Source organism: Dendropsophus ebraccatus, chromosome 13 (assembly GCF_027789765.1).
Source record: "Dendropsophus ebraccatus isolate aDenEbr1 chromosome 13, aDenEbr1.pat, whole genome shotgun sequence".
Lineage (NCBI taxonomy): Eukaryota > Metazoa > Chordata > Amphibia > Anura > Hylidae > Dendropsophus > Dendropsophus ebraccatus.
The window spans coordinates 525,438-548,991 of NC_091466.1; the positions used below are offsets into that span (position 1 = coordinate 525,438).

At 50.4% G+C, this 23,554-nt stretch overlaps 1 protein-coding gene across 2 annotated transcripts in view; it reads left to right on the forward strand.

Annotated features, from left to right (window-relative positions):
- NECTIN4 (nectin cell adhesion molecule 4) overlaps positions 1 to 23,554 on the forward strand; it is a 71,166-nt gene that overhangs the window by 43,955 nt on the left and 3,657 nt on the right. For both annotated transcript variants that reach the window (XM_069949930.1, XM_069949931.1), the window contains exons 5-7: positions 624 to 775; positions 2,298 to 2,445; positions 20,905 to 20,986. In XM_069949930.1, the coding sequence (XP_069806031.1) occupies positions 624 to 775; positions 2,298 to 2,445; positions 20,905 to 20,986 (382 nt within the window). The remainder of the gene's footprint in view (positions 1 to 623; positions 776 to 2,297; positions 2,446 to 20,904; positions 20,987 to 23,554) is intronic.

Sequence of the window (23,554 nt, forward strand, 5' to 3'; positions counted from 1 at the left end):
CGCCTCCCCCCCGAGATAATGTGCCCGCCTCCCCCCCCGAGATATTGTGCCCGCCTCCCCCCCCGAGATAATGTGCCCGCCTCCCCCCCGAGATAATGTGCCCGCCTCCCCCCCGAGATAATGTGCCCGCCTCCCCCTCGAGATAATGTGCCCGCCTCCCCCCCGAGATAATGTGCCCGCCTCCCCCCCCGAGATATTGTGCCCGCCTCCCCCCCGAGATAATGTGCCCGCCTCCCCCCGAGATATTGTGCCCGCCTCCCCCCCGAGATATTGTGCCCGCCTCCCCCCCGAGATATTGTGCCCAGCTCCCCCCCCGAGATATTGTGCCCAGCTCCCCCCCGAGATAATGTGCCCGCCTCCCCCCGAGATAATGTGCCCGCCTCCCCCCCGAGATATTGTGCCCGCCTCCCCCCCGAGATAATGTACCCGCCTCCCCCCCGAGATAATGTGCCCGCCTCCCCCCTCCCCCCCCCCGAGATATTGGCCCAGTGTTTTGCCCCCAGCTCCGGGCTGCCACCTTCAGTCTTCCTATGTAGCAGAGCTCAGCCTGTGCGGTGCCGGTGACTGCCCCCTACAGGAGACATAGAGGCTATAGCGATAATATCCCGCTCTCTTATTTACAGAATCAATGGTTCTATCCCAAAAGATGTAACGATTGAAGGAAACCAGCTGAAATTTACAGGACCGCTGCGAGCGGAGGATGCCGGGGTCTACATCTGTGAGGCCACCAATGGTGCCACCAGTAGACAAGCCACCGCCACTGCCACTATCGCAGGTAAATTATTATGACAGGGGTGCGGAAACACCACAGGCAAGAGGACATTATCCCTGGTGGGTCGCCGGTCCCTGGTCACCAATCCCTGGCCGTCCCCTGGTGGGCCGCCGGTCCCTAGCCACCAATCCCTGGCCGTCCCCTGGTGGGACGCCGGTCCCTGGCCACCAATCCCTGGCCGTCCCCTGGTGGGCCGCCGGTCCCTAGCCACCAATCCCTGGCCGTCCCCTGGTGGGCCACCGGTCCCTAGCCACCAATCCCTGGCCGCCCCCTGGTGGGCCGCCGGTCCCTAGCCACCAATCCCTGGCCGTCCCCTGGTGGGCCGCCAGTCCCTGGTCACCAATCCCTGGCCACCCCCTGGTGGGACGCCGGTCCCTGGCCACCAATCCCTGGCCACCCCCTGGTGGGCCGCCGGTCCCTGGCCACTAATCCCTGGCTGTCCCCTGGTGGGCCGCCGGTCCCTGGCCACCAATCCCTGGCCGTCCCCTGGTGGGACGCCGGTCCCTGGCCACCATTCCCTGGCCACCCCCTGGTGGGACGCCGGTCCCTGGCCACCAATCCCTGGCCACCCCCTGGTGGGACGCCGGTCCCTGGCCACCAATCCCTGGCCGTCCCCTGGTGGGCCGCCGGTCCCTGGCCACCAATCCCTGGCTGTCCCCTGGTGGGCCGCCGGTTCCCTGGCCACTCTTCAGGATCCCTGGCGTACATATTCTAGGCGGAGGCCCCCCCTGCCAGATAGTCTAGGCGGAGGCCCCCCCCTGCCAGATAGTCTAGGCGGAGGCCCCCCCTGCCAGATAGTCTAGGCGGAGGCCCCCCCTGCCAGATAGTCTAGGCGGAGGCCCCCCCTGCCAGATAGTCTAGGCGGAGGCCCCCCCTGCCAGATAGTCTAGGCGGAGGCCCCCCCTGCCAGATAGTCTAGGCGGAGGCCCCCCCTGCCAGATAGTCTAGGCGGAGGCCCCCCCTGCCAGATAGTCTAGGCGGAGGCCCCCCCCCTGCCAGATAGTCTAGGCGGAGGCCCCCCCCTGCCAGATAGTCTAGGCGGAGGCCCCCCCCTGCCAGATAGTCTAGGCGGAGGCCCCCCCCTGCCAGATAGTCTAGGCGGAGGCCCCCCCCTGCCAGATAGTCTAGGCGGTGGCCCCCCCTGCCAGATAGTCTAGGCGGAGGCCCCCCCCTGCCAGATAGTCTAGGCGGAGGCCCCCCCTGCCAGATAGTCTAGGCGGAGGCCCCCCCTGCCAGATAGTCTAGGCGGAGGCCCCCCCTGCCACTAGAGGCTCTGCACTGCCATTCATCCACCAATCTCCACACACTGTCAGAACCCTCTGCCACCCTGCAGGGGTCTGTGATGAGGTCATTGTGGGGGACACGTCAGGAGGGGGGGATGTGTGGCACACAGGGCGGGTCACCCTGTACAACACTGCTGGGACTTGTAGTGCCCCAGGGCAGCAGACTGGACAGTCTCCTGGGTGGGCTAAGACCCTGGAGCAGAAGAAATCCGGAGTATAATCCTCTCCCCCTCTCTCTGCAGTCAGTGAACCCCGGAACGTGGACCTGATGTCGGTGTCGTTGGTGTCGGTGGCCATAGTGACTGCACTGCTGGTGGTGATACTGGTGATAATCGTCATCCTGGTGAACCGGCACCACAAGAGGAAGACCAAACAGCTGTCCGAGAAAATGTGAGTCACATGACACGTCTGTATACAGGGTGTGTGTATATTTGGTCACTCTCTGTGTATATTGCAGTGGGGGGGGGCTGTATATTTGGTCACTCTCTGTATATATTGCAGTGGGGGGGGCTGTATATTTGGTCACTCTCTGTGTATATTGCAGTGTGGGGGGGGGCTGTATATTTGGTCACTCTCTGTGTATATTGCAGTGGGGGGGCTGTATATTTGGTCACTCTCTGTATATTGCAGTGGGGGGGTCTGTATATTTGGTCACTCTCTGTATATATTGCAGTGGGGGGGGCTGTATATTTGGTCACTCTCTGTATATATTGCAGTGGGGGGGCTGTATATTTGGTCTCTGTGTATATATTGCAGTGGGGGGGGCTGTATATTTGGTCACTCTCTGTGTATATTGCAGTGGGGGGGGCTGTATATTTGGTCTCTGTGTATATTGCAGTGGGGGGGGCTGTATATTTGGTCACTCTCTGTATATTGCAGTGGGGGGGGCTGTATATTTGGTCACTCTCTGTATATTGCAGTGGGGGGGGCTGTATATTTGGTCACTCTCTGTATATTGCAGTGGGGGGGGCTGTATATTTGGTCACTCTCTGTGTATATTGCAGTGGGGGGGCTGTATATTTGGTCACTCTCTGTGTATATTGCAGTGGGGGGGCTGTATATTTGGTCACTCTGTATATATTGCAGTGGGGGGGGCTGTATATTTGGTCACTCTCTGTATATATTGCAGTGGGGGGGGCTGTATATTTGGTCTCTCTGTGTATATTGCAGTGGGGGGGCTGTATATTTGGTCTCTCTGTGTATATTGCAGTGGGGGGGCTGTATATTTGGTCTCTCTGTATATATTGCAGTGGGGGGGGGTCTGTATATTTGGTCACTCTCTGTATATAGCAGTGGGGGGGGGCTGTATATTTGGTCACTCTCTGTATATATTGCAGTGGGGGGGCTGTATATTTGGTCACTCTCTGTATATATTGCAGTGTGGGGGGGGGGGGCTGTATATTTGGTCACTCTCTGTGTATATTGCAGTGGGGGGGGGCTGTATATTTGGTCACTCTCTGTGTATATATTGCAGTGGGGGGGGGCTGTATATTTGGTCACTCTCTGTGTATATATTGCAGTGGGGGGGGCTGTATATTTGGTCACTCTCTGTATATTGCAGTGGGGGGGCTGTATATTTGGTCACTCTCTGTATATTGCAGTGGGGGGGGCTGTATATTTGGTCACTCTTGTATATTGCAGTGGGGGGGCTGTATATTTGGTCTCTGGTATATATTGCAGTGGGGGGGCTGTATATTTGGTCTCTCTGTATATATTGCAGTGGGGGGGGTCTGTATATTTGGTCACTCTCTGTATATATTGCAGTGGGGGGCTGTATATTTGGTCACTCTCTGTATATATTGCAGTGGGGGGGGCTGTATATTTGGTCACTCTCTGTGTATATTGCAGTGGGGGGGCTGTATATTTGGTCACTCTCTGTATATATTGCAGTGGGGGGGGCTGTATATTTGGTCCTCTCTGTGTATATTGCAGTGGGGGGGTCTGTATATTTGGTCACTCTCTGTATATATTGCAGTGGGGGGGGGGCTGTATATTTGGTCTCTCTGTATATTGCAGTGGGGGGGGGTCTGTATATTTGGTCACTCTCTGTATATATATTGCTGTGGGGGGGGGGGCTGTATATTTGGTCTCTCTGTATATTGCAGTGGGGGGGTCTGTATATTTGGTCACTCTCTGTATATTGCAGTGGGGGGGTCTGTATATTTGGTCTCTCTGTATATTGCAGTGGGGGGGTCTGTATATTTGGTCTCTCTGTGTATATTGCAGTGGGGGGGGGGCTGTATATTTGGTCACTCTCTCTGTATATATTGCAGTGTGGGGGGGTCTGTATATTTGGTCACTCTCTGTATATATTGCAGTGGGGGGGCTGTATATTTGGTCACTCTCTGTGTATATTGCAGTGGGGGGGGCTGTATATTTGGTCACTCTCTGTATATATTGCAGTGGGGGGGTCTGTATATTTGGTCTCTCTGTATATTGCAGTGGGGGGGTCTGTATATTTGGTCACTCTCTGTATATTGCAGTGGGGGGGGTCTGTATATTTGGTCACTCTCTGTGTATATTGCAGTGGGGGGGCTGTATATTTGGTCTCTCTGTATATTGCAGTGGGGGGGGCTGTATATTTGGTCTCTGTATATATTGCAGTGGGGGGGGGCTGTATATTTGGTCTCTGTATATTGCAGTGGGGGGGGCTGTATATTTGGTCACTCTCTGTATATATTGCAGTGGGGGGGGCTGTATATTTGGTCACTCTCTGTATATATTGCAGTGGGGGGGGTCTGTATATTGCAGTGGGGGGGCTGTATATTTGGTCACTCTCTGTGTATATTGCAGTGGGGGGGGTCTGTATATTTGGTCACTCTCTATATATTGCAGTGGGGGGGGGGTCTGTATATTTGGTCTCTCTGTATATTGCAGTGGGGGGGGGGGGTCTGTATATTTGGTCACTCTCTGTGTATATTGCAGTGGGGGGGGCTGTATATTTGGTCTCTCTGTATATTGCAGTGGGGGGGGCTGTATATTTGGTCCTCTCTGTATATATTGCAGTGGGGGGGGGGCTGTATATTTGGTCTCTGTATATTGCAGTGGGGGGGGCTGTATATTTGGTCACTCTCTCTGTATATATTGCAGTGGGGGGGCTGTATATTTGGTCACTCTCTGTATATATTGCAGTGGGGGGTCTGTATATTTGGTCTCTCTGTATATTGCAGTGGGGGGGCTGTATATTTGGTAACTCTCTGTGTATATTGCAGTGGGGGGGGTCTGTTATTTGGTCCTCTCTATATTATTGCTGTGGGGGGGGGCTGTATATTTGGTTACTCTCTGTATATTGCAGTGGGGGGGGGGTCTGTATATTTGGTCACTCTCTGTATATATTGCAGTGGGGGGGGTCTGTATATTTGGTCACTCTCTGTGTATATTGCAGTGGGGGGGGCTGTATATTTGGTCTCTCGTGTATATTGCAGTGGGGGGGGTCTGTTATATTTGGTCACTCTGTGTTATATTGCAGTGGGGGGGGCTGTATATTTGGTCACTCTCTGTATATATTGCAGTGTGGGGGTGGGGCTGTATATTTGGTCTCTCTGTATATATTGCAGTGGGGGGGCTGTATATTTGGTCTCTCTGTGATATTGCAGTGGGGGGGCTGTATATTTGGTCACTCTCTGTGTATATTGCAGTGGGGGGGCTTGTATATTTGGTATCGTATATATTGCAGTGGGGGGGGGGTCTGTATATTTGGTCTCTCTGTGTATATTGCAGTGGGGGGGCTGTATATTTGGTCTTCTCTGTATATATGGCAGTGGGGGTGGGCTGTATATTTGGTCACTCTCTGTCTATATTGCAGTGGGGGGGCTGTATCTTTGGTCTCTCTGTATATATTGCAGTGGGGGGGCTGTATATTTGGTCACTCTCTGTATATTGCAGTGGGGGGGCTGTATATTTGGTCACTCTCTGTATATATTGCAGTGGGGGGTCTGTATATTTGGTCTCTCTGTGTATATTGCAGTGGGGGGTCTGTATATTTGGTCTCTCTGTATATATTGCAGTGGGGGGGGCTGTATATTTGGTCACTTCTCTGTGTTATTGCAGTGTGGGGGGGCTGTATATTTGGTCACTCTCTGTATATATTGCAGTGGGGGGGGGTCTGTATATTTGGTCACTCTCTGTATATATTGCAGTGGGGGGGGCTGTATATTTGGTCACTCTCTGTATATATTGCAGTGGGGGGGGCTGTATATTTGGTCACTCTCTGTATATATTGCAGTGGGGGGTCTGTATATTTGGTCTCTCTGTGTATATTGCAGTGGGGGGTCTGTATATTTGGTCTCTCTGTATATATTGCAGTGGGGGGGGCTGTATATTTGGTCTCTCTGTGTATATTGCAGTGGGGGGGGGTGTATATTTGGTCACTCTCTGTGTATATTGCAGTGGGGGGGGGCTGTATATTTGGTCACTCTCTGTATATATTGCAGTGGGGGGGGTCTGTATATTTGGTCACTCTCTGTGTATATTGCAGTGGGGGGGGTCTGTATATTTGGTCACTCTCTGTATATTGCAGTGGGGGGGGTCTGTATATTTGGTCACTCTCTGTGTATATTGCAGTGGGGGGGTCTGTATATTTGGTCACTCTCTCTGTATATTGCAGTGGGGGGGGCTGTATATTTGGTCTCTCTGTATATTGCAGTGGGGGGGGCTGTATATTTGGTCACACTCTCTGTGTATATTGCAGTGTGGGGGGGGGTCTGTATATTTGGTCACTCTCTGTATATTGCAGTGGGGGGGGCTGTATATTTGGTCACTCTCTGTATATTGAAGTGGGGGGGCTGTATATTTGGTCCTCTCTTGTATATATTGCAGTGGGGGGGGCTGTATATTTGGTCACTCTCTGTGTATATTGCAGTGTGGGGGGGGGTCTGTATATTTGGTCACTCTCTGTATATTGACAGTGGGGGGGCTGTATATTTGGTCACTTCTGTATATATTGCAGTGGGGGGGGCTGTATATTTGGTCACTCTCTCTGTATATTGCAGTGGGGGGGCTGTATATTTGGTCACTCTCTGTTATATTGCAGTGGGGGGGCTTGTATATTTGGTCACTCTCTGTGTATATTGCAGTGGGGGGTCTGTATATTTGGTCACTCTCTCTGTATATTGCAGTGGGGGGGGGCTGTATATTTGGTCACTCTCTGTATATATTGCAGTGGGGGGCTGTATATTTGGTCTCTCTGTATATATTGCAGTGGGGGGGGCTGTATATTTGGTCACTCTCTGTATATTGCAGTGGGGGGGGGCTGTATATTTGGTCACTCTCTGTATATTGCAGTGGGGGGGGGGGTCTGTATATTTGGTCACTCTCTGTGTATATTGCAGTGGGGGGGGCTGTATATTTTGTCACTCTCTGTATATATTGCAGTGGGGGGGGCCTGTATATTTGGTCACTCTCTGTGTATATTGCAGTGTGGGGGGGCTGTATATTTGGTCACTCTCTGTATATATTGCAAAGGGGGGGGGCTGTATATTTGGTCTCTCTATATATTGCAGTGGGGGGGTCTGTATATTTGGTCTCTCTGTGTATACTGCAGTGGGGGGGGCGGTATATTTGGTCACTCTCTGTATATATTGCAGTGGGGGGCTGTATATTTGGTCACTCTCTGTATATTACAGTGGGGGGGGCTGTATATTTGGTCACTCTCTGTGTATATATTGCAGTGGGGGGGTCTGTATATTTGGTCACTCTCTCTGTGTATATTGCAGTGGGGGGGGGGGTCTGTATATTTGGTCACTCTCTGTATATTGCAGTGGGGGGGGCCTGTATATTTGGTCTCTCTGTATATATTGCAGTGGGGGGGCTGTATATTTGGTCACTCTCTGTATATTGCAGTGGGGGGGTCTGTATATTTGGTCACTCTCTGTATATATTGCAGTGGGGGGGGGCTGTATATTTGGTCACTCTCTGTGTATATTGCAGTGGGGGGGGGGGGGCGGTATATTTGGTCACTCTCTGTATATATTGCAGTGGGGGGGGCTGTATATTTGGTCACTCTCTGTTGTATTTTGCAGTGGGGGGGCTGTATATTTGGTCTCTCTGTATATTGCAGTGGGGGGGGGCTGTATATTTGGTCACTCTCTGTATATATTGCAGTGGGGGGGGTCTGTATATTTGGTCACTCTCTGTATATATTGCTGTGGGGGGGGGGCTGTATATTTGGTCTCTGTATATATTGCAGTGGGGGGGGGCTGTATATTTGGTCACTCTCTGTATATATTGCAGTGGGGGGGGGCTGTATATTTGGTCTCTGTATATATTGCAGTGGGGGGGCTGTATATTTGGTCACTCTCTGTATATATTGCAGTGTGGGGGGGGGTCTGTATATTTGGTCACTCTCTGTGTATATTGCAGGGGGGGGTCTGTATATTTGGTCACTCTGTATATTGCAGTGGGGGGGGTCTGTATATTTGGTCACTCTGTGTATATTGCAGTGGGGGGGGGGCTGTATATTTGGTCACTCTCTGTATATATTGCAGTGGGGGTGGCTGTATATTTGGTCACTCTCTGTATATATTGCAGTGGGGGGGCTGTATATTTGGTCACTCTCTGTATATTGCAGTGGGGGGGGCTGTATATTTGGTCACTCTCTGTGTATATTGCAGTGGGGGGGGCTGTATATTTGGTCTCTGTGTATATTGCAGTGGGGGGGCTGTATATTTGGTCTCTCTGTATATTGCAGTGGGGGGGGCTGTATATTTGGTCACTCTCTGTGTATATTGCAGTTGTGGGGGGGGGGCTGTATATTTGGTCACTCTCTGTGTATATATTGCAGTGGGGGGGGGCTGTATATTTGGTCACTCTCTGTATATATTGCAGTGGGGGGGGGCTGTATATTTGGTCACTCTCTGTGTATATATTGCAGTGGGGGGGGCTGTATATTTGGTCACTCTCTGTGTATATTGCAGTGGGGGGGCTGTATATTTGGTCACTCTCTGTGTATATTGCTGTGGGGGGGGGGCTGTATATTTGGTCACTCTCTGTGTATATTGCAGTGGGGGGGGGGCTGTATATTTGGTCACTCTCTGTATATATTGCAGTGGGGGGGGTCTGTATATTTGGTCTCTCTGTATATTGCAGTGTGGGGGGGGGCTGTATATTTGGTCTCTCTGTATATTGCAGTGGGGGGGGGCTGTATATTTGGTCACTCTCTGTATATATTGCAGTGGGGGGGGCTGTATATTTGGTCTCTGTGTATATTGCTGTGGGGGGGCTGTATATTTGGTCACTCTCTCTGTATATATTGCAGTGGGGGGGGGGGGCGGTATATTTGGTCACTCTCTGTATATATTGCAGTGGGGGGGCTGTATATTTGGTCACTCTCTGTGTATATTGCAGTGGGGGGTCTGTATATTTGGTCTCTCTGTGTATATTGCAGTGTGGGGGGGGGGCTGTATATTTGGTCACTCTCTGTATATATTGCAGTGGGGGGGCTGTATATTTGGTCACTCTCTGTATATTGCAGTGGGGGGCTGTATATTTGGTCACTCTCTGTGTATATTGCAGTGGGGGGGGCTGTATATTTGGTCTCTCAGTGTATATATTGCAGTGGGGGGCTGTATATTTGGTCACTCTCTGTGTATATTGCAGTGGGGGGCTGTATATTTGGTCACTCTCTGTATATATTGCAGTGGGGGGGGTCTGTATATTTGGTCACTCTCTGTATATATTGCAGTGTGGGGGGGGCTGTATATTTGGTCACTCTCTGTGTATATTGCAGTGGGGGGGCTGTATATTTGGTCTCTGTATATATTGCAGTGGGGGGGCTGTATATTTGGTCACTCTCTGTATATATTGCAGTGGGGGGGCTGTATATTTGGTCTCTGTATATATTGCAGTGGGGGGGGCTGTATATTTGGTCACTCTCTGTGTATTTTGCAGTGGGGGGGGCTGTATATTTGGTCTCTGTGTATATTGCAGTGGGGGGGCTGTATATTTGGTCTCTGTGTATATTGCAGTGTGGGGGGGGGCTGTATATTTGGTCACTCTCTGTGTATATTGCTGTGGGGGGGGGGCTGTATATTTGGTCACTCTCTGTATATATTGCAGTGGGGGGGTCTGTATATTTGGTCACTCTCTGTGTATATTGCAGTGGGGGGGGCTGTATATTTGGTCACTCTCTGTGTATATTGCAGTGGGGGGGCTGTATATTTGGTCACTCTCTGTGTATATTGCAGTGGGGGGGGCTGTATATTTGGTCACTCTCTGTATATATTGCAGTGGGGGGGGGTCTGTATATTTGGTCTCTCTGTGTATATTGCAGTGTGGGGGGGCTGTATATTTGGTCTCTCTGTATATTGCAGTGGGGGGGGCTGTATATTTGGTCACTCTCTGTATATATTGCAGTGGGGGGGTCTGTATATTTGGTCTCTGTGTATATTGCTGTGGGGGGGCTGTATATTTGGTCACTCTGTATATTGCAGTGGGGGGGGGCTGTATATTTGGTCACTCTCTGTGTATATTGCAGTGTGGGGGGGGCTGTATATTTGGTCTCTCTGTATATATTGCAGTGGGGGGCTGTATATTGGTCACTCTCTGTATATATTGCAGTGGGGGGGGGGGTCTGTATATTTGGTCACTCTGTATATTGCAGTGGGGGGGCTGTATATTTGGTCACTCTGTATATATTGCAGTGGGGGGGCTGTATATTTGGTCACTCTCTGTGTATATTGCAGTGGGGGGGCTGTATATTTGGTCACTCTCTGTGTATATTGCAGTGGGGGGCTGTATATTTGGTCACTCTGTATATATTGCAGTGGGGGGGGGGTGTATATTGCAGTGGGGGGCTGTATATTTGGTCACTCTCTGTATATATTGCAGTGGGGGGGTCTGTATATTTGGTCACTCTGTATATTGCAGTGGGGGGGGGTCTGTATATTTGGTCTCTCTGTATATATTGCAGTGGGGGGGGGGCTGTATATTTGGTCACTCTCTGTATATATTGCAGTGGGGGGGTCTGTATATTTGGTCACTCTCTGTGTATATATTGCAGTGGGGGGGGGGTCTGTATATTTGGTCTCTCTGTGTATATTGCAGTGGGGGGGGCTGTATATTTGGTCACTCTCTGTATATTGCAGTGGGGGGCTGTATATTTGGTCACTCTCTGTATATTGCAGTGGGGGGACTGTATATTTGGTCACTCTCTGTATATATTGCAGTGGGGGGACTGTATATTTGGTCACTCTCTGTATATTGCAGTGGGGGGGCTGTATATTTGGTCTCTCTGTATATATTGCAGTGGGGGGGGGGCTGTATATTTGGTCACTCTCTGTATATTGCAGTGGGGGGGCTGTATATTTGGTCACTCTCTCTGTATATATTGCAGTGGGGGGGTCTGTATATTTGGTCACTCTGTATATTGCAGTGGGGGGGGGGGGGGCTGTATATTTGGTCACTCTCTGTATATATGCAGTGGGGGGGTCTGTATATTTGGTCTCTCTGTGTATATTGCAGTGGGGGGGCTGTATATTTGGTCTCTCTGTGTATATTGCAGTGGGGGGGGGTCTGTATATTTGGTCACTCTCTGTATATATTGCAGTGGGGGGGGGGTGTATATTTGGTCTCTCTGTATATATTGCAGTGGGGGGGTCTGTATATTTGGTCTCTCTGTATATATTGCAGTGGGGGGGGGCTGTATATTTGGTCACTCTCTGTATATATTGCAGTGTGGGGGGGCTGTATATTTGGTCACTCTCTGTATATATTGCAGTGGGGGGGGTCTGTATATTTGGTCTCTCTGTATATATTGCAGTGGGGGGGGTCTGTATATTTGGTCTCTCTGTATATTGCAGTGGGGGGGGGGCTGTATATTTGGTCACTCTCTGTATATATTGCAGTGGGGGGGGCCTGTATATTTGGTCTCTCTGTATATATTGCAGTGGGGGGGGGTCTGTATATTTGGTCTCTCTGTATATTGCAGTGGGGGGGGGCTGTATATTTGGTCACTCTCTGTGTATATTGCTGTGGGGGGGGGCTGTATATTTGGTCACTCTCTGTATATTGCAGTGGGGGGGGGCTGTATATTTGGTCTCTGTGTATATTGCAGTGGGGGGGCTGTATATTTGGTCACTCTCTGTGTATATTGCAGTGGGGGGGTCTGTATATTTGGTCACTTTCTGTGTATATATTGCAGTGGGGGGGGGCTGTATATTTGGTCACTCTGTATATATTGCAGTGGGGGGGGGCTGTATATTTGGTCACTCTGTATATTGCAGTGGGGGGGGTCTGTATATTTGGTCACTCTCTGTGTATATTGCAGTGGGGGGGGGTCTGTATATTTGGTCACTCTCTGTATATAGCAGTGGGGGGGTCTATATATATTTGGTCTCTCTGTGTATATTGCAGTGGGGGGTCTATATATATTTGGTCTCTCTGTGTATATTGCAGTGGGGGGGTCTGTATATTTGGTCACTCTCTGTATATTGCAGTGGGGGGGGCTGTATATTTGGTCACTCTCTGTATATAGCAGTGGGGGGTCTATATATATTTGGTCTCTCTGTGTATATTGCAGTGGGGGGGTCTGTATATTTGGTCACTCTCTGTATATTGCAGTGGGGGGTCTATATATATTTGGTCTCTCTGTGTATATTGCAGTGGGGGGGTCTGTATATTTGGTCACTCTCTGTGTATATTGCAGTGGGGGGGCTGTATATTTGGTCACTCTCTGTGTATATTGCAGTGGGGGGTCTGTATATTTGGTCTCTCTGTGTATATTGCAGTGGGGGGGGGCTGTATACTTGGTCACTCTCTGTATATATTGCAGTGGGGGGGCTGTATATTTGGTCACTCTCTGTGTATATTGCAGTGGGGGGGGGCTGTATATTTGGTCACTCTCTGTGTATATTGCAGTGGGGGGGGCTGTATATTTGGTCACTCTCTCTGTATATATTGCAGTGTGGGGGGGGTCTGTATATTTGGTCACTCTCTGTATATATTGCAGTGGGGGGGCTGTATATTTGGTCACTCTCTGTGTATATTGCAGTGGGGGGGTCTGTATATTTGGTCACTCTCTGTATATATTGCAGTGGGGGGGTCTGTATATTTGGTCACTCTCTCTGTGTATATTGCAGTGGGGGGGGGCTGTATATTTGGTCACTCTCTGTATATATTGCAGTGGGGGGGGCTGTATATTTGGTCACTCTGTGTATATTGCAGTGTGGGGGGGGGTGCTGTATATTTGGTCACTCTCTGTATATATTGCAGTGTGGGGGGGGTCTGTATATTTGGTCACTCTCTGTATATTGCAGTGGGGGGGGCTGTATATTTGGTCACTCTGTGTATATTGCAGTGGGGGGGGTGCTGTATATTTGGTCACTCTCTGTATATATTGCAGTGGGGGGGGGGGGGCTGTATATTTGGTCACTCTCTGTATATATTGCAGTGGGGGGGGGTCTGTATATTTGGTCACTCTCTGTATATATTGCAGTGGGGGGGGGGTCTGTATATTTGGTCACTCTCTGTATATATTGCAGTGGGGGGGTCTGTATATTTGGTCACTCTCTGTGTATATTGCAGTGGGGGGGGCTGTATATTTGGTCACTCTCTGTATATATTGCAGTGGGGGGGGCTGTATATTTGGTCACTCTGTATATTGCAGTGGGGGGCTGTATATTTGGTCTCTCTGTATATATTGCAGTGGGGGGGGGCTGTATATTTGGTCACTCTCTGTATATTACAGTGGGGGGGCTGTATATTTGGTCTCTCTGTGTATATTGCAGTGGGGGGGGTCTGTATATTTGGTCACTCTCTATATTGCAGTGGGGGGGTCTGTATATTTGGTCACTCTCTGTGTATATTGCAGTGGGGGGTCTGTATATTTGGTCACTCTCTGTATATATTGCAGTGGGGGGGGGGGGGTCTGTATATTTGGTCACTCTCTGTATATATTGCAGTGGGGGGGGCTGTATATTTGGTCACTCTCTGTATATTGCAGTGGGGGGGTCTGTATATTTGGTCACTCTCTGTATATATAGCAGTGGGGGGGTCTGTATATTTGGTCACTCTCTGTATATTTTGCAGTGGGGGGGGCTGTATATTTGGGCTCTCTCTGTATATATTGCAGTGGGGGGGGGCTGTATATTTGGTCACTCTCTGTATATTGCAGTGGGGGGGCTGTATATTTGGTCACTCTCTGTATATTGCAGTGGGGGGGGGGTCTGTATATTTGGTCACTCTCTGTGTATATTGCAGTGGGGGGCTGTATATTTGGTCACTCTCTGTGTATATTGCAGTGGGGGGGGTCTGTATATTTGGTCACTCTCTGTATATATTGCAGTGGGGGGCTGTTATATTTGGTCTCTCTGTATATATTGCAGTGGGGGGCTGTATATTTGGTCACTCTCTGTATATATTGCAGTGGGGGGGCTGTATATTTGGCCACTCTCTGTGTATATTGCAGTGGGGGGGTCTGTATATTTGGTCACTCTCTGTATATTGCAGTGGGGGGGCTGTATATTTGGTCACTCTCTGTATATACTGCAGTGGGGGGGGGGGTCTGTATATTTGGTCACTCTCTGTGTATATTGCAGTGTGGGGGGGCTGTATATTTGGTCACTCTCTGTGTATATTGCAGTGGGGGGGCTGTATATTTGGCCACTCTCTGTGTATATTGCAGTGGGGGGGGCTGTATATTTGGTCACTCTCTGTATATATTGCAGTGGGGGGGCTGTATATTTGGTCACTCTCTGTATATATTGCAGTGGGGGGGGCTGTATATTTGGTCTCTCTGTATATTGCAGTGGGGGGGCTGTATATTTGGTCACTCTCTGTATATATTGCAGTGGGGGGCTGTATATTTGGTCACTCTCTGTATATATTGCAGTGGGGGGGTCTGTATATTTGGTCTCTCTGTATATTGCAGTGGGGGGGGCTGTATATTTGGTCACTCTCTGTATATTGCAGTGGGGGGGGGCTGTATATTTGGTCTCTGTATATATTGCAGTGTGGGGGGGGGGGCTGTATATTTGGTCACTCTGTATATTGCAGTGGGGGGGGGGCTGTATATTTGGTCACTCTCTCTGTATATATTGCAGTGGGGGGGGCTGTATATTTGGTCACTCTGTATATTGCAGTGTGGGGGGGGTCTGTATATTTGGTCACTCTGTATATTGCAGTGGGGGGGGCTGTATATTTGGTCACTCTCTGTGTATATTGCAGTGGGGGGGGCTGTATATTTGGTCACTCTCTGTATATATTGCAGTGGGGGGGCTGTAATTTGGTCTCTCTGTATATATTGCAGTGGGGGGGCTGTATATTTGGTCACTCTCTGTATATATTAGCAGTGGGGGGGCTGTAATTTGGTCACTCTCTGTATATATAGCAGTGGGGGGGCTGTATATTTGTCTCTCTGTATTATTGCAGTGGGGGGGGGGGTCTGTATATTTGGTCACTCTGTGTATATTGCAGTGGGGGGGGGGGGCTGTATATTTGGTCTCTCTGTATATTGCAGTGGGGGGGCTGTATATTTGGTCACTCTCTGTATATATTGCAGTGGGGGGCTGTATATTTGGTCACTCTCTGTATATATTGCAGTGGGGGGGTCTGTATATTGCAGTGGGGGGCTGTATATTTGGTCACTCTCTGTGTATATTGCAGTGGGGGGTCTGTATATTTGGTCTCTCTGTATATTGCAGTGGGGGGGGGGGGCTGTATATTTGGTCTCTGTATATTGCAGTGTGGGGGGGGGGCTGTATATTTGGTCACTCTGTATATTGCAGTGGGGGGGGCGGTATATTTGGTCACTCTCTGTATATATTGCAGTGGGGGGGGCTGTATATTTGGTCACTCTGTATATTGCAGTGTGGGGGGGGTCTGTATATTTGGTCACTCTCTGTGTATATTGCAGTGGGGGGGCTGTATATTTGGTCACTCTCTGTGTATATTGCAGTGGGGGGGCTGTATATTTGGTCACTCTCTGTATATATTGCAGTGGGGGGGCTGTATATTTGGTCACTCTCTGTGTATATTGCAGTGGGGGGGTCTGTATATTTGGTCACTCTCTGTGTATATTGCAGTGGGGGGGCTGTATATTTGGTCTCTCTGTATATTGCAGTGTGGGGGGGGGCTGTATATTTGGTCACTCTGTGTATATTGCAGTGGGGGGGCTGTATATTTGGTCACTCTCTGTGTATATTGCAGTGGGGGGGGTCTGTATATTTGGTCACTCTCTGTATATATTGCAGTGGGGGGGCTGTATATTTGGTCACTCTGTATATATTGCAGTGGGGGGGGGTCTGTATATTTGGTCTCTCTGTATATATTGCAGTGGGGGCTGTATATTTGGTCTCTGTATATATTGCAGTGGGGGGGGGGGGTGTCTGTATATTTGGTCACTCTCTGTGTATATTGCAGTGGGGGGGCTGTATATTTGGTCACTCTCTGTGTATATTGCAGTGGGGGGGCTGTATATTTGGTCACTCTCTGTGTATATTGCAGTGTGGGGGGGGCTGTATATTTGGTCACTCTCTGTATATATTGCAGTGGGGGGGCTGTATATTTGGTCTCTCTGTATATATTGCAGTGGGGGGGCTGTATATTTGGTCACTCTCTGTATATATAGCAGTGGGGGGGCTGTATATTTGGTCACTCTCTGTATATATAGCAGTGGGGGGGCTGTATATTTGTCTCTCTGTATATATTGCAGTGGGGGGCTGTATATTTGGTCACTCTCTGTATATATTGCAGTGGGGGGGCTGTATATTTGGTCACTCTCTGTATATATTGCAGTGGGGGGGGCTGTATATTTGGTCACTCTCTGTGTATATTGCAGTGGGGGGGGGCTGTATATTTGGTCTCTGTGTATATTGCAGTGGGGGGGGCTGTATATTTGGTCACTCTCTGTGTATATTGCAGTGGGGGCTGTATATTTGGTCACTCTCTGTATATATTGCAGTGGGGGGCTGTATATTTGGTCACTCTCTGTGTATATTGCAGTGGGGGGGTCTGTATATTTGGTCACTCTCTCTGTATATTGCAGTGGGGGGGTCTGTATATTTGGTCACTCTCTGTATATATTGCAGTGGGGTGGCTGTATATTTGGTCACTCTCTCTGTATATTGCAGTGGGGGGGGGCTGTATATTTGGTCACTCTCTGTATATTGCAGTGGGGGGGGGGGGTCTGTATATTTGGTCTCTGTGTATATTGTAGTGGGGGGGCTGTATATTTGGTCACTCTCTGTATATATTGCAGTGGGGGGGCTGTATATTTGGTCTCTCTGTATATTGCAGTGGGGGGGGTCTGTATATTTGGTCACTCTCTGTATATATTGCAGTGGGGGGGCTGTATATTTGGTCACTCTCTGTGTATATTGCAGTGGGGGGGCTGTATATTTGGTCACTCTCTCTGTGTATATTGCAGTGGGGGGGGGGGCTGTATATTTGGTCTCTCTGTATATTGCAGTGGGGGGGCTGTATATTTGGTCACTCTCTGTGTATATTGCAGTGGGGGGCTGTATATTTGGTCACTCTCTGTATATATTGCAGTGGGGGGGCTGTATATTTGGTCACTCTCTGTGTATATTGCAGTGGGGGGGTCTGTATATTTGGTCACTCTCTCTGTATATTGCAGTGGGGGGGTCTGTATATTTGGTCACTCTCTGTATATATTGCAGTGGGGGGGCTGTATATTTGGTCACTCTCTCTGTATATTGCAGTGGGGGGGGGCTGTATATTTGGTCACTCTCTGTATATTGCAGTGGGGGGGGGGGTCTGTATATTTGGTCTCTGTGTATATTGTAGTGGGGGGGGGTCTGTATATTTGGTCACTCTCTGTATATATTGCAGTGGGGGGGCTGTATATTTGGTCTCTCTGTATATTGCAGTGGGGGGGTCTGTATATTTGGTCACTCTCTGTATATATTGCAGTGGGGGGGCTGTATATTTGGTCACTCTCTGTATATTGCAGTGGGGGGGGCTGTATATTTGGTCACTCTCTGTGTATATTGCAGTGTGGGGGGGGCTGTATATTTGGTCACTCTCTGTGTATATTGCAGTGGGGGGGGCTGCATATTTGGTCACTCTCTGTGTATATTGCAGTGGGGGGGGCTGTATATTTGGTCACTCTCTGTATATATTGCAGTGGGGGTCTGTATATTTGGTCACTCTCTGTGTATATTGCAGTGGGGGGGGTCTGTATATTTGGTCTCTGTGTATATTGCAGTGGGGGGGGCTGTATATTTGGTCACTCTCTGTGTATATTGCAGTGGGGGGGGGGGGGTCTGTATATTTGGTCACTCTGTATATTGCAGTGGGGGGGCTGTATATTTGGTCTCTCTGTATATATTGCAGTGGGGGGGGCTGTATATTTGGTCACTCTCTGTATATATTGCAGTGGGGGGGGGCTGTATATTTGGTCACTCTCTGTATATATTGCAGTGGGGGGGTCTGTATATTTGGTCACTCTCTGTATATATTGCAGTGGGGGGGGCTGTATATTTGGTCACTCTGTATATTGCAGTGGGGGGGGGCTGTATATTTGGTCACTCTCTGTGTATATTGCAGTGGGGGGGGGCTGTATATTTGGTCACTCTCTGTGTATATTGCAGTGGGGGGGGGGGTCTGTATATTTGGTCTCTCTGTATATACTGCAGTGGGGGGGCTGTATATTTGGTCACTCTCTGTATATATTGCAGTGGGGGGGGGGCTGTATATTTGGTCACTCTCTGTATATATTGCAGTGGGGGGGCTGTATATTTGGTCACTCTCTGTGTATATTGCAGTGGGGGGGGCTGTATATTTGGTCACTCTCTGTATATATTGCAGTGGGGGGGGGCTGTATATTTGGTCACTCTCTGTATATATTGCAGTGGGGGGGGGGTCTGTATATTTGGTCACTCTCTCTGTATATTGCAGTGGGGGGGCTGTATATTTGGTCACTCTCTCTGTATATATTGCAGTGGGGGGGGGGCTGTATATTTGGTCACTCTCTGTGTATATTGCAGTGGGGGGGGCTGTATATTTGGTCACTCTCTGTATATATTGCAGTGGGGGGGCTGTATATTTGGTCACTCTCTGTATATATTGCAGTGGGGGGGGCTGTATATTTGGTCACTCTGTATATTGCAGTGTGGGGGGGCTGTATATTTGGTCACTCTCTGTATATATTGCAGTGGGGGGGCTGTATATTTGGTCACTCTCTGTGTATATTGCAGTGGGGGGGGTCTGTATATTTGGTCACTCTCTGTATATATTGCAGTGGGGGGGCTGTATATTTGGTCACTCTCTGTGTATATTGCAGTGGGGGGGCTGTATATTTGGTCACTCTCTGTGTATATTGCAGTGGGGGGGGGTCTGTATATTTGGTCACTCTCTGTGTATATTGCAGTGGGGGGGGGGTCTGTATATTTGGTCTCTCTGTATATTGCAGTGGGGGGGGCTGTATATTTGGTCACTCTCTGTATATAGCAGTGGGGGGGGGCTGTATATTTGGTCACTCTCTGTATATATTGTAGTGGGGGGCTGTATATTTGGTCACTCTCTGTATATAGCAGTGGGGGGGGGCTGTATATTTGGTCACTCTCTGTATATATTGCAGTGGGGGGGGGGCTGTATATTTGGTCTCTGTATATATAGCTGTGGGGGGGTCTGTATATTTGGTCTCTCTGTATATATTGCAGTGGGGGGGCTGTATATTTGGTCACTCTCTGTATATATTGCAGTGGGGGGGGGCTGTATATTTGGTCACTCTCTGTGTATATTGCAGTGGGGGGCTGTATATTTGGTCTCTCTGTATACTGCAGTGGGGGGCTGTATATTTGGTCACTCTCTCTGTGTATATTGCAGTGGGGGGGGGGGCTGTATATTTGGTCACTCTCTGTATATTGCAGTGGGGGGGGCTGTATATTTGGTCACTCTGTATATACTGCAGTGGGGGGGGGCTGTATATTTGGTCACTCTCTGTGTATATTGCAGTGGGGGGGGGCTGTATACTTGGTCACTCTCTGTATATATTGCAGTGGGGGGGCTGTATATTTGGTCACTCTCTGTATATATTGCAGTGGGGGGGTCTGTATATTTGGTCACTCTGTATATTGCAGTGGGGGGGGGCTGTATATTTGGTCACTCTCTCTGTATATTGCTGTATACAGGGGGGCTCTGTATATACGGGGGGCAAGTCTGTATACACGGGCGGGGGGGGCTGTATACAGGGGGGGGTCTATATACGGGGGGGCTGTATACAGGGAGGTGTCTGTATACAGTGGGGGTGTCTGTATATACGGGCGGGGGGGCTGTATACAGGGGGTGGTCTGTATATACGGGCGGGGGGGGCTGTATACGGGGGAAGTCTGTATACAGGGGGGGGTCTGTATATACGGGCAGGGGGGGGGGCTGTATACAGGGGGGGGTCTGTATATATACGGGCAGGGGGGGGGCTGTATACAGGGGGGGTCTGTATATATACGGGCAGGGGGGGGGGCTGTAAACAGGGGGGGGTCTGTATATACGGGCGGGGGGGGCTGTATACAGGGGGGGGGTCTGTATATACGGGCGGGGGGGGGCTGTATACAGGGGGGGTGTCTGTATATACGGGCAGGGGGGGGGCTGTATACAGGGGGGGTCTGTATATATACGGGCAGGGGGGGGGGCTGTATTCAGGGGGGGGTCTGTATATACGGGCGGGGGGGGCTGTATACAGGGGGGGGGTCTGTATATACGGGCGGGGGGGGGCTGTATACAGGGGGGGTGTCTGTATATACGGGCGGGGGGGTGGGCTGTATACAGGGGGGTGGGCTGTATACAGGGGGGGGGGTCTGTATATACGGGCGGGGGCTGTATACAGGGGGGGGGGTCTGTATATACGGGGGGGGGGGCTGTATACGGTATTTGCTCACTCTTTGTATATTGCAGTGAGGAGCTTTCAACGTTATCCAGACAGACATCACGCCGGAGACTGAACTCCAACACAGCAAGTACAGATACAAGGATGCAGGTATATACTGTATACACACAGGAGGCGGGTATATACTGTATACACACAGGAGGCGGGTATATACTGTATACACACAGGAGGCGGGTATATACTGTATACACACAGGAGGCGGGTATATACTGTACACACACACAGGAGGCGGGTATATACTGTATACACACAGGAGGCGGGTATATACTGTATACACACAGGAGGCGGGTATATACTGTACACACAGGAGGCGGGTATATACTGTATACACAGGAGGCGGGTATATACTGTATACACAGGAGGCTGGTATATACTGTATACACAGGAGGCGGGTATATACTGTATACACAGGAGGCGGGTATATACTGTATACACACACAGGAGGCGGGTATATACTGTACACACACACAGGAGGCGGGTATATACTGTATACACAGGAGGCTGGTATATACTGTATACACAGGAGGCGGGTATATACTGTATACACACAGGAGGCGGGTATATACTGTACACACAGGAGGCGGGTATATACTGTACACACAGGAGGCGGGTATATACTGTATACACAGGAGGCGGGTATATACTGTACACACAGGAGGCGGGTATATACTGTATACACAGGAGGCGGGTATATACTGTATACACAGGAGGCGGGTATATACTGTATACACACAGGAGGCGGGTATATACTGTGCACACACACAGGAGGCGGGTATATACTGTATACACACAGGAGGCGGGTATATACTGTATACACAGGAGGCGGGTATATACTGTATACACAGGAGGCGGGTATATACTGTATACACAGGAGGCGGGTATATACTGTATACACAGGAGGCGGGTATATACTGTATACACACAGGAGGCAGGTATATACTGTACACACACACAGGAGGCGGGTATATACTGTATACACACAGGAGGCAGGTATATACTGTACACACACACAGGAGGCGGGTATATACTGTATACACACAGGAGGCGGGTATATACTGTACACACACACAGGAGGCGGGTATATACTGTACACACACAGGAGGCGGGTATATACTGTATACACACAGGAGGCGGGTATATACTGTACACACACACAGGAGGCGGGTATATACTGTATACACACACATTACAGACATAACATCCACCCCTGGAAGGGCAGCTGCAGTGTGACCCCGACCACTCCGATCACATACAATGGCTGGCTGCAGTGTGTGTGTGTGTGTGTGTGTGTGTGTGTCGGGAGAGCAGGCTGCAGTGTGTGTGTGTGTGTGTGTGTGTGTGTGTGTGTGTGTGTGTCAGGAGAGCTGGCTGCAGTGTGTGTGTGTGTGTGTGTGTGTCAGGAGAGCTTGCTGCAGTGTGTGTGTGTGTGTGTGTCGGGAGAGCTGGCTGCAGTGTGTGTGTGTGTGTGTGTCGGGAGAGCTGGCTGCAGTGTGTGTGTGTCGAGAGATCTGCCTGCAGTGTGTGTGTGTGTGTGTGTCGGGAGAGCTGGCTGCAGTGTGTGTGTGTGTCGAGAGATCTGCCTGCAGTGTGTGTGTGTGTGTGTCGGGAGAGCTGGCTGCAGTGTGTGTGTGTTGGGAGAGCTGGCTGCAGTGTGTGTGTGTGTGTGTCGGGAGAGCTGGCTGCAGTGTGTGTGTGTGTCGGGAGAGCTGGCTGCAGTGTGTGTGTGTTGGGAGAGCTGGCTGCAGTGTGTGTGTGTGTCGGGAGAGCTGGCTGCAGTGTGTGTGTGTGTTGGGAGAGCTGGCTGCAGTGTGTGTGTGTCGGGAGAGCTGGCTGCAGTGTGTGTGTGTGTGTGTCGGGAGAGCTGGCTGCAGTGTGTGTGTGTCGAGAGATCTGCCTGCAGTGTGTGTGTGTGTGTGTGTCGGGAGAGCTGGCTGCAGTGTGTGTGTGTGTGTCGAGAGATCTGCCTGCAGTGTGTGTGTGTGTGTGTGTCGGGAGAGCTGGCTGCAGTGTGTGTGTGTTGGGAGAGCTGGCTGCAGTGTGTGTGTGTGTGTGTCGGGAGAGATGGCTGCAGTGTGTGTGTGTGTGTGTGTGTGTGTCGGGAGAGCTGGCTGCAGTGTGTGTGTGTGTGTTGGGAGAGCTGGCTGCAGTGTGTGTGTGTTGGGAGAGCTGGCTGCAGTGTGTGTGTGTGTCAGGAGAGCTGGCTGCAGTGTGTGTGTGTGTGTGTGTGTGTCGGGAGAGCTGGCTGCAGTGTGTGTGTGTGTGTGTGTCGGGAGAGCTGGCTGCAGTGTGTGTGTGTGTGTGTGTGTGTGTCGGGAGAGCTGGCTGCAGTGTGTGTGTGTGTCGAGAGATCTGCCTGCAGTGTGTGTGTGTGTGTGTGTCGGGAGAGCTGGCTGCAGTGTGTGTGTGTTGGGAGAGCTGGCTGCAGTGTGTGTGTGTGTCGGGAGAGATGGCTGCAGTGTGTGTGTGTGTCGGGAGAGATGGCTGCAGTGTGTGTGTGTGTGTCGGGAGAGCTGGCTGCAGGGTGTGTGTGTGTGTGTCGGGAGAGCTGGCTGCAGTGTGTGTGTGTGTTGGGAGAGCTGGCTGCAGTGTGTGTGTGTTAGGAGAGCTGGCTGCAGTGTGTGTGTGTGTGTGTGTCGGGAGAGCTGGCTGCAGTGTGTG